This window comes from Nerophis lumbriciformis, linkage group LG21 (genome assembly GCF_033978685.3).
Source record: "Nerophis lumbriciformis linkage group LG21, RoL_Nlum_v2.1, whole genome shotgun sequence".
Lineage (NCBI taxonomy): Eukaryota > Metazoa > Chordata > Actinopteri > Syngnathiformes > Syngnathidae > Nerophis > Nerophis lumbriciformis.
Window position 1 is genome coordinate 11,430,592 of NC_084568.2, and position 14,576 is coordinate 11,445,167.

The window sequence follows — 14,576 nt, forward strand, 5'->3', positions numbered from 1 at the left end:
TTAAGGGTGTCCAAACTTCTTCCAATGTGGGCCACACACTGAAAAATCATTAGCAGCGTGCGGCCATTTTAATATTGTGCTAAAACCAAAACAATATGCTAGAACTTGAAATAGTTGGGATGTTACGATCAAGTATGTAAGCTGCCGATTCTGATAATCATTAGGGGAGTCAAAGGAAAAAAATTGATTTTTGAAGGAATCGAGATTCTCATTTGTAACGATGCTTAATTGATGAAAAAAACATTTATCTATCCATCTATCCTGATACCAAACATTAAGGGTTTAAAACGATTTTTGAAGGAGTCGTGATTTTTATTTTTATGATCCTTATTTGATAAAAGAAAAAATCCTAAATCAATAATAAAAAAAATCTTCTCTCTCTCTCGCTTCATTTTTAATAAATTGCGATTCTTTTTTGTAATGAATCTTTATTGTTTAAAAAAAATTCATATATACATTTATTTATTTAGTATTGAGGCTGCCGATTCTAATACATTAAGGGTGTCAAAAAAAAACAACTATTTGAATGAATCGTGATTCTTAAACGATTGAAACAAATCAGTTCCATTAAAAAATTTAAAAAAAATATATATATATTTTTAAACAAAATGGAACTGATTTTTCCTGACCTAACGTGTGTGTGTGTGTGTGTGTATATATATATATATATATATATATATATATATGTATATATATATATATATATATATCTGTGCTGTCCAGACACTCAGACAATCATATTGTTGATGTAGATCAGGGGTCCTCAAGTACAAATCTTGAAGTTCCACAAATGTTTTTTTGAAACAGGCTGGGTCCGTTTATTATCGGTCAAGCTTATATAATAGCAGGAGGTAGGTAGTTTAACATTTTCTTAAAATTAACAAAAATAAAATAAATATCCAATAAAATACATGAAATATTTTCTTTGAAACAAAAATAAATAAGAACTTTGAAAAAATGTGTCCTCTGCATTTGACCCATCCCTTGATCACCCCCTGGGAGGTGAGCGGAGCAGTGGGCAGCAGCGGCGCTGCGCCCGGGAATCATTTTTGGTGATTTAACCCCCAATTCCAACCCTTGATGCTGAGTGCCAAGCAGGGAAGAATGCTGGTATGAGCTTTTAAACATAACCCGTTAACTGCTGCCAATCAAATGGTGAATAAGATACTCTTTAGGGTTCATATGTTTGTAAATCTGACTGTGATGAAGTCAGTGCCTCACCAGCCATCAACCTCACCGCACGTTGTTGCTATTTGTTGTTGTGTCATAGATTTAACAAAAATCTTGCTTGATGTTTCATATGGCTTTTTCAGCCTCGTGATTTCTTTTTTTCTTAGCTCTGAATCATGAGGAAATGTCTCTTCAAATTCGCGGTGCTCTTTTAGATAGTGATGTTTCAGATTTTCACTTTTCACCAGAGCAACAGTAGTGTTGCATAGTAGACACATTGGTCTGGTACTTGCAGTAGGTAGGATGAAAACATATTGCTCTGTCCATTCTTCCTTGAAACGTCGGTTTTCCCTGTCCACCTTTCTTTTACCAGCCTGAGCCAACTTGGAGCATGCCATTGTGATTTGATTCACATTCAGTGACTGACAAGTGAACAGTTAGCGAAGTAGCGATACGAGACAACTGTGTGCCTGCAGCGAAAGATTCCATGCACTGTGCACATGACCCAGGTGGTAACAGCCTATCAGCGCGTCGTTGTGAAAGAGATGACAACCCATACCCCGGAATTAGCCAATCAGAGTGGCGTTCTCTCGCTCTCACTCCGTCTCTCTCTCTTTCTCTGAGAGAGAGAGAGAGAGAGACGGAGTGAGTGAGACACGAGAAGTGTAAACGAAACGTGGAGATATTTGACTAAAAACAACGAAGAACGTTGACTTGCGCTAGCGATAACTCACAGATAAATACAATTATTATATTTTTTTATAATAATTATAATTATAATAATAAAAAAAACATTTTTTTAAATTTATTTATTTATTTATTTTTTTACTATAATTCGTGCTGGGTCCGGACGGACATGTCGCTGGGTCCGGACATGGACCGCGGTCCGCCTGTTGAGGATCGCTGATGTAGATTGTCATATCTGCTGTTCAAATTTACTTTAGAAAGAAGTTTTAAATGTTTGGGTAGAATTTCATTAAACAAAACCAGTTTTCTTTTAAGTAATATAGAAATGTAACAGAGCTGTTTGTCTATTTTATGGAGGAATATAGTTAATCATAGAATTGGCACCAAATGTTATTAAAAAAATATTGATTTTGATTTGAGAATCTATTCTGAATCGAATCGTTACCCCCAATTCACAGCCCTACCGATCATCCATGAGTGGGATTGGCCGATACTGATCACGTGTATTAAATGTAAATGCTTTTAAAGCAGTGGTTCTCAAACTTTTTTCACCAAGTTTCACCTCAGAAAACACTTCTCAAAGTACTGATGTTAAGTACAATAGCGTAGTTGGCCTAAGTATTCATTAAAAACAAGGCAGAGGTTTATTTAACAAGTATATTTAATATTTTTGACAACCGTTACATTACACACAGTTTGGACAGCAGAAAAACTTATGGCTCCCCAAAATAAAATTATTAACTAAATTTGTATTTCCTTTCATTTTGTTGTCATCGATTGATAAGATATTTCGGATAGTATTTCATGTTTTTTTATTTCTTTGTATAGTATCGGACTGGGTCCTAAGTTGCATGTTCCACGTGATTTTTTTTAAATTTTTTAAATTTTTTTTTTTTTTTAAATGTTTAACAGATGTTTTGGTTTCCCATGGCATTGAAGGCACCATTGTTTCCTGGTCTTTGTTTACATGTGTTCTGCCTGTTGATTGGCTGAGCGTGCTGGGAAAGGGCGGACCTAAGTGGAAAATGTGGCGAATATTCGGTTCCCACGTCTGTTGAGAATTGACTAGTACGATTTTGGAGTCCACTACTACGGCCTACAGTCGTCGGATTGTAAAGACTTCCGTTAAAGGCTAACAAACCTTTGATAACGGCTCCAGTTACTTCACTGCAGTATTTAACTAAGCAATTATTTGCCGTGCCACTAGATAAAGCCCACGTACCACAATTTATTCATGGTGAGTGCTACTGACAGTGTAACAATATCGAGACAATATTTAATATACCGTACTTCCCTATTGTCTTTTATTATACGCAATTGTTTGATCAAAACAAAGTCGATAGTCAACGAAACAAAAGTAAAAACTACCATCTACTACGAGTATTTCTTTAAATCCTTGTTTGCTCTCAAAGTCCTTCTGTGTCCAAGGAATCATTCTCTGAATTTGTAAACAAATATCATCTGTCTAATCACTATATAGCCAGAGGTGGGTAGAGTAGCCAGAAATTGTACTCAAGTAAGAGTACTGTTACTTTAGAGATTTATTACTCAAGTAAAAGTAAGGAGTAGTCACCCAAATATTTACTTGAGTAAAAGTTAAAAGTATGTTGTGAAAAAACTACTCAAGTACTGAGTAACTGATGAGTAACATACACACTCATATCATAAATATATATATATATATATATATAGTATATATATATATATATATATACATACATACATACATATACATTGATATATACAGTTTATTATTTATATGTATTTATTTTGCTGTTTTTGTTTACATGTTAAAGGTGTTTTAATGAATATACATGCATGTTTAACATATAGATTCCTTTCTTTCATGAAGACTAGAATATAAGTTGGTGTATTACCTGATTCTGATGACTTGCGTTGATTGTAATCAGACAGTAGTGATGATAACGTCCACGTTTTCAAATGGAGGAGAAGAAAAGTTCCTTCTTTCTGTCTAATACCACATGAAAGTGGTGGATTTTTGGCATCTTATTTGTCCAGCTTCCATATTCGTTTTTATACACTTTACAAGAAATATATTGGCGTCAAACTCCGTAGCTTGCTAGCTTGTTTGCGCTGGCTTTCGGAGACTCTTGTTTTGAAAGCGCAGGCGCGATGGAGCGGCACTTTTATTGTGAAGACAGGAACGTCCTCATGTGGGGTCAGTATTGAGGCTTTTGACGGTACGGTTGAAATAAAACAAGTATCTTTTTTCCTTCACACTTTTGATTGATTGATTGGAATTTTTATTATTAGATTGCACAGTACAGTACATATTCCCTACAATTGACCACTAAATGGTAACACCCCAATAAGTTTTTCAACTTGTTTAAGTCAGGTCATGTGACCACCTGGCTCTGTTTGATTGGTCCAACGTCACCAGTGACTGCATCTGATTGGTGGAACGAAGTGAAACATCACCAGTAAGGCAGGCACTTTGAAGGTCTGTCTGACAGACCAAAACAAACAAAGCGTGCATTAACAGATCGATAAAAATTAGTAGCGAGTAGCGAGCTGAATGTAGATAAAAGTAGCGGAGTAAAAGTAGCGTTCCTTCTCTATGAATATACTTAAGTAAAAGTATGTTGCATTAAAACTACTCTTAGAAGTACAATTTATCCCAAAAGTTACTCAAGTAGATGTAACGGAGTAAATGTAGCGCGTTACTACCCACCTCTGTATATAGCAATACTATTTTATTTATATATATATATATATATATATATATTTATTTATTTGATATTGACATTCGGATGGATCGGCCCGCCCCTTACACAACAGACATCGTTATGTTACCCTCTCTCGAACTTATTAATCTACTTGTTAATTTCCTGTTAAACTTTACTAAAATACTTATTTCTTCTGTTGTTTCAAGCTAGTTTAGTGGCTATTTTAGCAATGAGCTTGCCTTCATGTCTGCTTCTGCTTGTTCTTACTAGGTGTGTGACATGTTTAGCCTCGTTCTCCAGTGGTTATAACACTTGTAAGAAATGTAGTTAATTTGCCATTTATGGGGAGCGTCTCTACACGGTGTATGAATATAAACAGTTAGCTGCGAGCTGCCTCTCTCAGCCAAGGGACCAAAAATAAAGTGTCAACCACAGGGGATCAGCTTTTGTGATCGGCATTGAAAAGCGTTAGCATTGGCCAATCACATACTTTTTCGCAGACATTGTCCGATATTAATCAATGATATGAATCTTACAACTCATGATTTATTTCAATTTTAATTAACGGAGGGATGATTCAATTTGGAATCGATTCTCGATTCAACACGATTCTTGCTTGAAATAAATTGTCCAATATAATATGGATTTATTTTGTACTATTTATTTATCCAGGAAAGTCCTTTTTTAGATGAACAATTTATCATTATCATTTATTAACAATTTATTATTAAAGGGAGTCCTGCCACAAACATTGAGAGGCAGTGTTACCAACAGGTTACAAGTTACCAAATCTCTTCTTTTAGCTGCCAAATGTTGTGTACATGTAACAATCAGTGCTGAGGTAGCCTCAAAAAACAGACTTTTGAAAAATCCATTCTTTAACATTTTTAATCAATTCACAATCACAATGATTAAACATTGTGATTCGGATGGGAATCGATTTTTTTCCTGCACCCCAATTGGCCGATTGATCGGTACGTTTCTATTAATCTACATTTATAAAGGTATCAACATTTACATTTATTTTGTAACCTTATGCAATCTTTGTGATTTAAAAATGAATACAACAATTCTAAAAATGAGCATTTTAAACACCACTGCACTGAATGATGTCAACCAGAGAGTCCATTGTTAGCTACAAAGAACATTTATTAAACTTTACATTGTGAGTAAAAGTTGCTACATGACGGAGATTCTGTACAATTTCTTTTACAAATTCGTGAGTTTTGTCAAAGGTTCCTTCTCCCGAAAACTGCCCATCTTCCATTATCCAACAAAGTACTTACTTAAACACTAACTGCTCGTTTTTGGAATGTTGACTATCATTCACAAACCTTATGAAAGACAAGAACACACATATATATTTAGCATTTTAATTTGTAATAATCAGTCTATTCTAGGTGGTGAGTAACCATGCTAATGGGACTAATCCATTTTACCTGTAAATCACTCAAAAAGTGCATCCTAAAAGCGTCAGTAATACTCCATTTACATGTCGTGAACTGAATGTTAACCAAGTATAAGCAATATTGTTATTTTAAGCGCTAACGCATAGGAACTACTTTTTAGCGGCGCATTAATTACAGAGCGCTAACTAGCTTATTCTGCTATATTGACATATTGAGCTGCTGCATCGCCTCTGAGATGGTGAAAGTTAATTCTAGATTATAAATCATGCCTCTCACCTGGATAGTAGAAGGTTGTGGACATAAGCCTAGAAGTTGGCTTCAACTTTGACATCCAACTTAGACCCAGAGATGGCGAGAAAGACCCAAAAAGACACTCGTTGGCATCACTATCTTTTTTTATTTTAACGCTTTGTCTAGGTTATGATTAATTCTTAATCTATACGGGAAGATATAAACATCCCATCAGTCGGAATCCTGGTGAGAGCAGACATTGTACAGTAAGTAATGGTTTTACTGTTTGTTGTCTCTCATGAAGTCTGCCATGATTAGTCGGTTTTTAGAGTGTTTTATAGGCGTAATAGAGCGACTCTCATTGGCTCCATTGGAAGCTAACTTTTGCAAACTACAAGTTAGAATGCATAAAAATATAAAAAAAATTGTCCTTGTCTTACAAAAGGATGGTGAATGATAGACAAAATTCCGAAAAAGTGCAGTTCCCCTTTAAGCAATAGAAACGTGGTTTCCGTAACAGAAGGATACAGTAAATACAATGTGTCATCAATATATTCGTAATATTCCCAGAAGAGTATACAGTGCCAAAGCTTTTTTCGGTGTGTCCCCATGTGCACACGTATCCTTGTGTCCTTTTAAGACAAAGAATCAGACGACATCACAGCATCATGGCCCTCATTTCAGACGAGCTTCATCTTGGACGGGCCCTCGCTGAGCTCTAAACCGGAACAGTCGTGCGCTTTGGCCCCTCCCCTTCTGCTTCCCGTGTGTCCTCAGTAGTACGAACTCAGGTGGGAGTGAGTGGCGGGATGCCTGGTCATGGCGGCCCCGGGGTAGATGGGGCTGCTTGGCGAGTTCCAGTATGTGGACGGAGGGCCAAAAAAGGTGCCCGGGGAGACGGGCATGGGCGCCGGGTGGGCCCCCATGAAGTTCATTTTGGGCTGGTGGCTGTGGTAGGGCTGCACGTAAGACATCTCCGTCTGGTATTTGACGATGTTGCCCTCGGCCGCGTGGTTCTGGTGCGTCTGCGAGATGCCCTGGAAGTCGAACTTGTAGGCATAGCGCTTGCCGTGCACTTTGGTCATGATGTTCTTGTCGTAGTAGTAGCGCAGGGCGCGGCTCAGCTTGTCATAGTTCATGTTGGGCTTGCTCTTGCGCTCGCCCCAGCGCTTGGCCACCTCGTCCGGGTCGGTCATCTTGAACTCGCCGTTGGTGCCCTCCCAGGTGATGATGTTGGCGTTGTTGCTGTCGGACAGCAGCTCGAGCAGGAACTGCCACAGCTGGATCTGGCCTGAACCTGCGAGTACGTGGTCAACGTTTCATGTTAGCTTTGAAAACATCTTAACTTTCGTCCAGAAGTTTGGATGTTTTCAGATTCCTTCACAAACATGTATGCAAAAGTGATGTAACGGTGAGACGTCTGTAGAACAGGGGTGTCCAAACTTTTTTTGACTTGGAAATCTGCCAAGTGTGTAAATATACAGCCCAACCGGCGATAAAGCCCTATTTTCGAGAGTAATCACATGGATGCATGCACATACACAAACATGACGCTTTTTTTGCCACACAGCAGAGCGTTGATTGTGACGTAACAACAATCCTTTGTACAAAAATATAGAATACTTCTGTGACGACCTTCTCGAAGTTTTGTAATCAATCAGAAATATCAAGCAGCTCAGAGCACCAAATGTGGATACGTGTGGAGAGAGTGTTTTGCATATTACCCATAGTGCATTGTAGTGGATTTATACGGGTGTAATTTTTAATTATGTATGGGCTTGGATGTGTTTTATAATGTCCACAAAGTTCAATGAGCAGGTTGTGTGTTGAATATCTGTGTCGGTTACGGTTTATATGCACCATGAGTGGGAAAGGGTGTTTGGATTGGGTCATATAAATTAATACTGTGCTCTATACTGGTCAAAATAAAAGTAATGGTTGTTTACCAAATTTACTAATATTGTCCATGAGATGTCGTCGTCGATTCGGCAATTAGCCTGACAGGCCGGAATTCTTCAACGTGTGAAGTTTCTCGGATTATACTGAAGACGCCAGCAGTTTGTACTTGGACACCCCTGCTCGAGAGCACAGAATGTATTAGCACCTAATGTGGAAAAAAACGTCATGTCCCTCACTTGAATACTCGACTTTTAAACGAAGCGCCACTCAAACGCTATTTTTTGAAGTTGCGTCATGGAGGAAAAACCTCATTTTTCATGGACATGATACCGCCTTTGACCTGCCCCTGATCCGTGTATACGCCCACCACTTTGTAAAATAAAAAACAGGCTTCACAACACATCTTAAACGCAGCCTTGAGCTCTGCCAACTATGCGTCCTTCAGCTACAGACGTGGGAGCCATAAGTTCGATCATTTTAGTTTTCCTTCAGCCAACGATGCTAAACTAGCACAACGGCCAACAAATGGGACCTTTTCACTGTGTGGCTCGGAGGAAGTGAAGATGCAACCTACCCACAGGCCTTTGGGCGCTGAGGTCAGGCAACTTGTACGAACTTTGCTTGCCTGTTCGGTTCTTGGACGAGCCGACGGCTTGGCCTTCTGTGAGGAAACAGCGAGGCAAACGGTCACGGACTTGGTCTCTGCTGACGCGACCGGGCTTGGCGATAACTTTGTCTCCCAGCTTTCGCTCGTTTTTGCGCTCATGTTGCCAACACAGACAGTGCAAAGGCCTCATTTGATTTGTGTCACCCACTCATTCGGTGATAGATTCCTACCTGGGTTTGCTAGGCGGCTGCTTATGGGCCCCAATGTTTGATAAGGGTCTGTAAAGGAGAAAAAAACACACGTTACTCGTTTAATCATGTCCTTACTGGATGTTTTTGCTCACAGGCACACTACAGGTGTTTAGTTCATGAGCCTATAAAGTTGGTATGGTATACATTACCACTCCTAAAATCCAGTATGTACTGATGTAGCATGTTAGTATCTTCGAAAAGCTATATTTCATGTGCTTTTGTGTCGGGCCAAATAGTTCCATCGTTACTTTAGCATTAACTGCACTTTTTGGGTTTGAGAGTTGTTTTTTTCGTAAGATCAGAAGTGTGTTAGTTGCATCCGTCACCTAGGACAATTCTTGGAGCAGGTTCCGTCACTCTGTTGTGTTGGTGCTCCATGGATGAGCCTACGAAGAGGGAAGACACAAGTGTCGATATTTTCATGCCGTATCTAGTGGAAATGCAAATGATCGTGGACTAAGAACTTGTAGTTTCTTACCTTTGGGCACTACCGTCATGCTGTTGGCGGACCAGCTGTTCCTGCGTCCGATCTCTTCAAAACTGCTTTCTGTGCAGAATAGACCGTAAGATTAATGTACACAAAACAAGTCGTCCACAGACTTGTGGTTGTAAAACAAAAGCGAAAATCTTTTGAAGTGGCCATTTAAGCCACCGCAGGAAGGAAGTCCCTAAATGGAGACCAAGACGATAAGAAGTTGTACACTCAGGAGAAGGGTCTGGAGATGACCCCTAGTTTCTTGGGTGAGCGTTCTTTTGTTTGGGCTACCTCTGTCTCCACGAGATTGTGAGTTGTGTCCCAGCAGTGCGACCTATAGCCCCCCCACGCACACGGTTTCCTCCGCCAGTGCAGCTGCTTCCTGCCTGAAACGGCCTGTTGAGTTTGGGATTCATCAGTTTTGAGGCCGGTGTTGCACCAAGCAACCTCTTTAAACTCATGAGACTTTGTAACATGGATGTGAACTCTGCACATTGTTTCGAGAACCCTCCATCATTCAAACCCGCTTGCTTGTTTGTGATGAACGGCAAACTTAATGGGTCAACTGAGAACCCTTTCACACTGTCTGTGAAAGCTGGATTTTATTGAGTCTCTGTTCTGTGTAAAAGGCACCGACAGGGAACTGTGGGGACAAAGTCAACTCGGCTTCAGAAGTACTATCAGTGGTGGGATGCTGCCTTTTTCTTAGGGTGCAAAGTTTAACAATCAAGACATTAAATACACACTGCTGTGTTAAAAGTAGGGCCATTTTCGACTAAGGATTTTCATGGTCGAATCTGATTTGGTTGTCGACAATGGGCAAAATCTATGGTGTTGCTTTTTTAAGATCTTAGGGGGAAGGAAACACATTGGTACATGTAGTACTGTACACTAGTCACTAGATGTCAGTAATTTCACATGGATGTAATGAATAAAAGTACAAAATAAGTACAGTGTTCCCTCCACAGAGCATTCACACACACTTATAATCACTTCCTGCTATTAAAACACTTCATACACCCTAAAACCAACATTATTTTAACATGAAAACTTTAAAAGGTTATCAAATCTCAATGTACTAAATCATACTTTACAATCTACGTTGTACTGAGACCGCAGTAAATTACCTGCGAATTGGCGAGAGAACATTGAGCATTCAGCCTTTCATCGAAGAGAGCAAAACACAGATCTCATTTGCAACTTTTTCCACCTCAAAGAAACTGTTTTAAAAAAACTCTGATATACAAAAAAACCTGATAGAGATTGGATGATTTAGTGAGGTCGGCTTCCTTGACTAGAGGAAGTAAATGTCGTAAGAGGGTTTCTGTAGGTGAACCTGTGAGGTAGGCCTCCTGCCCGAGCAAACTGGTTGAAGCTATCCCAAGGTGCGCGGTGGCATGGCAAGCTCTAGTTACCACGGTAGTGAGTCCCAACATTGAGTACCTAAAGTCCCCGTGTACAGCGGTTGTGTTTGGAAGATGTTCCCGAGATGGCAGACGCAATGGGCCTCAGGTACTCTTCTGCCTTCCTCACACAGAGGGAGGAGGGGGGTATCGATGTCCGACGGTTCGACTGCGAGGTTGCTAGTCGAATCAGACTCCCCCGAATCGAATAGTTGGCTATTCTAAGACACTCCTATTTGAAAGTGATTGTATTTTATGTCACATGGCAATATCCTGCTTTGCTAAGTTCTGTGTAAAAGGCACAAGTTAATAAATGCTGGATTATTTTACAGTTCCAATGCAGAAGTCTGAAAGTGACTGATGGGTCATTGCCAGAAAATACTGTAGTCTAGGCATACCATTTGGAGTTGGAACTTATTGCTGATCTAAAACGGCAAGTTTCCAAATATTTCTATAGATGTTTGACTTTCAGTTTCTTGGAAGACTATAGTGCTTTTGGACTTTTGTGTCCAATCCCGGTTTCCACAGAGACTGGAGCATGTGTAGAAAGCCAGAACCAATTTACATTTAAACAGAAATTACTTACGCATGATTATTTCATATCAGTCAATTAGTCATGCTGTATTATTCTGATTATTAGACAATTGATCACTGTCAGATTAAAGTGTTGTTAAGTTTTACCAGTTTTGATTCAGTCGATTTTAATGCAATGTAGTTATCGCAGGAAACATACCGACTGACATCACAGGTTGATTGTTGTCCTTGGAACTCACCTGCTTTCACCTGTAGTCTGGGTTGAGGTGGTGGGACTGGCGGCGGTGTGTTGTTGGAGGGAGTCGTGGAGTACGAGAATGTCGGGCTACCTGGAGGAAAGACGGAGACGTGAGTCAATCTTATGGTGTCATACATTTTTTGTGCTCAGAACACAGGTCACAGTTTTTATCTAAAGCAACTGTGTGAGATTCCCGTAAAATACATATTAGTTTTTGATCAGCAGACTTTCATGTGAAAAGAAGTTGCAAGCATCAAAATAGTTTAGAGTTTTTTATGGTCACTTAAAATAGGCAAGGAGGATAGGCGTTGCCTTACTCTGCCGGAGGTAATTGAGGTGCGAGAGCAGGATGTCTGCGTTATAGGCGGACGTGAGATGCATCATGTCCTCTTTGGTCAGCTTGCACAGGGCCTTGCCGTCCAGTGCCTGGAAGAGCATGATGTCTACTTCCTCCAGTACGTACTCTTTGATGGCCCAGTCCAGCCACTGACGCACATGGTCTTGAGTCCAAACCTCAGGATCTGGAAAAGATAGTTCACACTGATTTGTTATGCAATGAAATTGGCTGACAATCTAAATCATATCTGTATTCAACACAGTAGGGCAGGGGTTCCTAACCTTTTTGACCTCGGGGCCGAACTTTTCCAGTACAGAGGGCCCGGGGCCCACTTATATATTAACACTGAATTAGTCATCTGACTCTTGATTTTAATGGCATTCAATTATTATTCTAACCTACTGACAGTTAACGGGATAAAGCTTGTCAAATGATATGAAAGCATGTGTTAACTACAAAGACTATTATGACGGATTGGGTCAGCCTAATTGCAAAAATAAAGAATAATAAAAAAGGGACTCGTAAAAACTGATGAAAAATTAAATCCAACTGAATTAATAATAGTCTTTTTTTTTTCTTAAACTGTTAATAAAATTAAAGTACAAATAAAAATACAGCTTCACCACTTTAATCATAATTTTTGCACTTATTACTGTTTGTTTGATATTGTCATTATTGGCACACGTGGTGGAAAAGTGTATCATAACTAAATAGCGCTGCAGCCTATGTAGACCACAGCTGAGAAACACCCCAACAACGGGCCCTGGCCCTATGGTTAAGAAACACTAGTAGTGTACACACAGCAAAGTACAGTATATGATTTTGGCCATAATACATTATGCTTAGGTCAGGCGTCTTTATGTTTGACATTTTTCAGCAAGTCAACAAAAACATTAAAAAAAGAGCAAGAATAAAGAAACTAATAAATGGGTACACATTTAAAAATACACATTCGTTGTGGGTTTTAGTTGAACAACTTTCCAAAACAAAAAAAGGCAAAAGAGATACAAGACAAATGCATTATAGTTTGTATCCTAGGAAGAATACCGGTACCTACTGCAGCTTTAAAAAAAAAATGTTACTTGAGATAGTAATAACTTGCAAAATTACTTTAATTTATCTGAACTTGTTATTTTAGGAGCATTTAAATATATTTTATAGACACGCAAAATCAATGAGATTTGAAACTGTTGATTGAACTATTGATGTATTGTACTGGGCTCAGAATTGTCTTATGCTGTCATCTTGGTGAATATATGTTTTACTCTCACTGATGTTTACTTGGTTAAAAAAAATACAATGATCATAAATAAACGATACAGTGAGGAGAGTGACCACTGCTGCTGTAAATGCTAACTGCAGGCCCATATCTACACTGATTTTTAATCGTCCTCACACAAGCCTAAGTTGGAGTTATATTTCATATCTTAAAATTGATCACGATGCCCAGAAAGATGACGTGTCAGTGTACCGACTCAGGAAGGGGGAGGCTCATTTCCAGTAGCAAAACAATGGGCGCAGCATTTGTTGCCCGTAATAATAGACTGGAGTAAGGGTTCTGTATATAACACGGACTTCTTTGTGAGGCAATATCCTATGTGGAATAAAGCAATAACCGCTTATTCACCGGCGAGTCTCGTCAAATTCCTCCGAGACCTGAATGGTAAAGATCCACGACCATGTTCTGGAGTGACTCACTCAAACAAGCAAGCAACCACTTGGTTGTAAATAGCTGATAATGACCTCCAAACACTCATTCATCCAAAACTGCCTGTCTGTAGGCATTGAATAAGTGTTGACGTTAGCGTCTGCATTGTTCTTATAGCACTACAACCAGGCTATGTTTTTCATTGCAATTACGGTTTCAGTTACGGTCAGACTTTGGCCATTACTTATTGTAGCACCACTGTAGTAGTGGCTAACTAATCGTACTCTGGGGAAAGAGAACTTTAGTAACGGCCAGGTTGTTTGCTAACCTGCTGGCACAATGACCCGCTTCTCCTCAGTGGTGCTGCTGGGCGGGGTCACATTCTGCGGGCTGACACGGGGCTCCGTGTACGAGGGCTGGTACGCAGTGGTGACTCCGTCGTTGCTCATGTGTCTGGAGCGTTTTGTGACGCTGCAGTCCACCGGGGACTCGTGGCTGCAACACAGGGAGGACAGAAGGTTATGGTGGTCTTTTTAGCATGTTACCCAACTAATACCTTATGTCCATACAGGTATGGACTTAACCGTCACTGATGCGTCCTAAAGACTAATGTCTGTAAAAGTAATTTAGGATATTTAAATTAGCAAATAAGATTGATTAATCGACATTGTCTTTCCTCACTCACTTGCTTCCATTGACGTGCTCGCCTCTCTTGCCGGGGTTTTGCGGCGCTGCGGACACCCAGTCAGGCTCGGGGCTCTGCTTGGACACGTGGCTGTACCCGCCTGGCGAATTGATCTCTGTCTTCATGTGCATAGCCGCCGTGTAGGACGTCTCGTATATGGGCTGGTCCTCACTCACCACAGACAGCGCTTCCTGTTCGACACAAAACGCAACATGAGTCCGTGTTTGCCACCGACCCCTCGTAAACTATCCACTGTTAACTATTCAGTTAACCGCAGAGTGAGTGGTATACAAAAGCAACAACCCGTCAGGGTTT

General features: G+C 39.8%; 1 protein-coding gene across 3 annotated transcripts in view; it reads right to left on the bottom strand.

The window, feature by feature from the left end:
- Window positions 1–5,673: 5,673 nt before the first annotated feature.
- The window catches only part of fli1rs (Fli-1 proto-oncogene, ETS transcription factor-related sequence), a 32,002-nt gene continuing 23,099 nt past the window's right edge, over window positions 5,674–14,576 (bottom strand). For 2 of the 3 annotated variants that reach the window (XM_061983072.1, XM_061983073.2), the window contains exons 2-10: window positions 14,262–14,452; window positions 13,905–14,071; window positions 11,909–12,112; window positions 11,593–11,682; window positions 9,420–9,488; window positions 9,268–9,327; window positions 8,921–8,968; window positions 8,658–8,744; window positions 5,674–7,481 (exon numbers count right to left, since the gene is read on the bottom strand). In XM_061983072.1, coding sequence (XP_061839056.1) covers window positions 6,958–7,481; window positions 8,658–8,744; window positions 8,921–8,968; window positions 9,268–9,327; window positions 9,420–9,488; window positions 11,593–11,682; window positions 11,909–12,112; window positions 13,905–14,071; window positions 14,262–14,452 — 1,440 coding nt within the window. In that variant the 3' untranslated portion in view covers window positions 5,674–6,957. The remainder of the gene's footprint in view (window positions 7,482–8,657; window positions 8,745–8,920; window positions 8,969–9,267; window positions 9,328–9,419; window positions 9,489–11,592; window positions 11,683–11,908; window positions 12,113–13,904; window positions 14,072–14,261; window positions 14,453–14,576) is intronic. The other variant, XM_061983074.1, reaches the window with a different exon arrangement.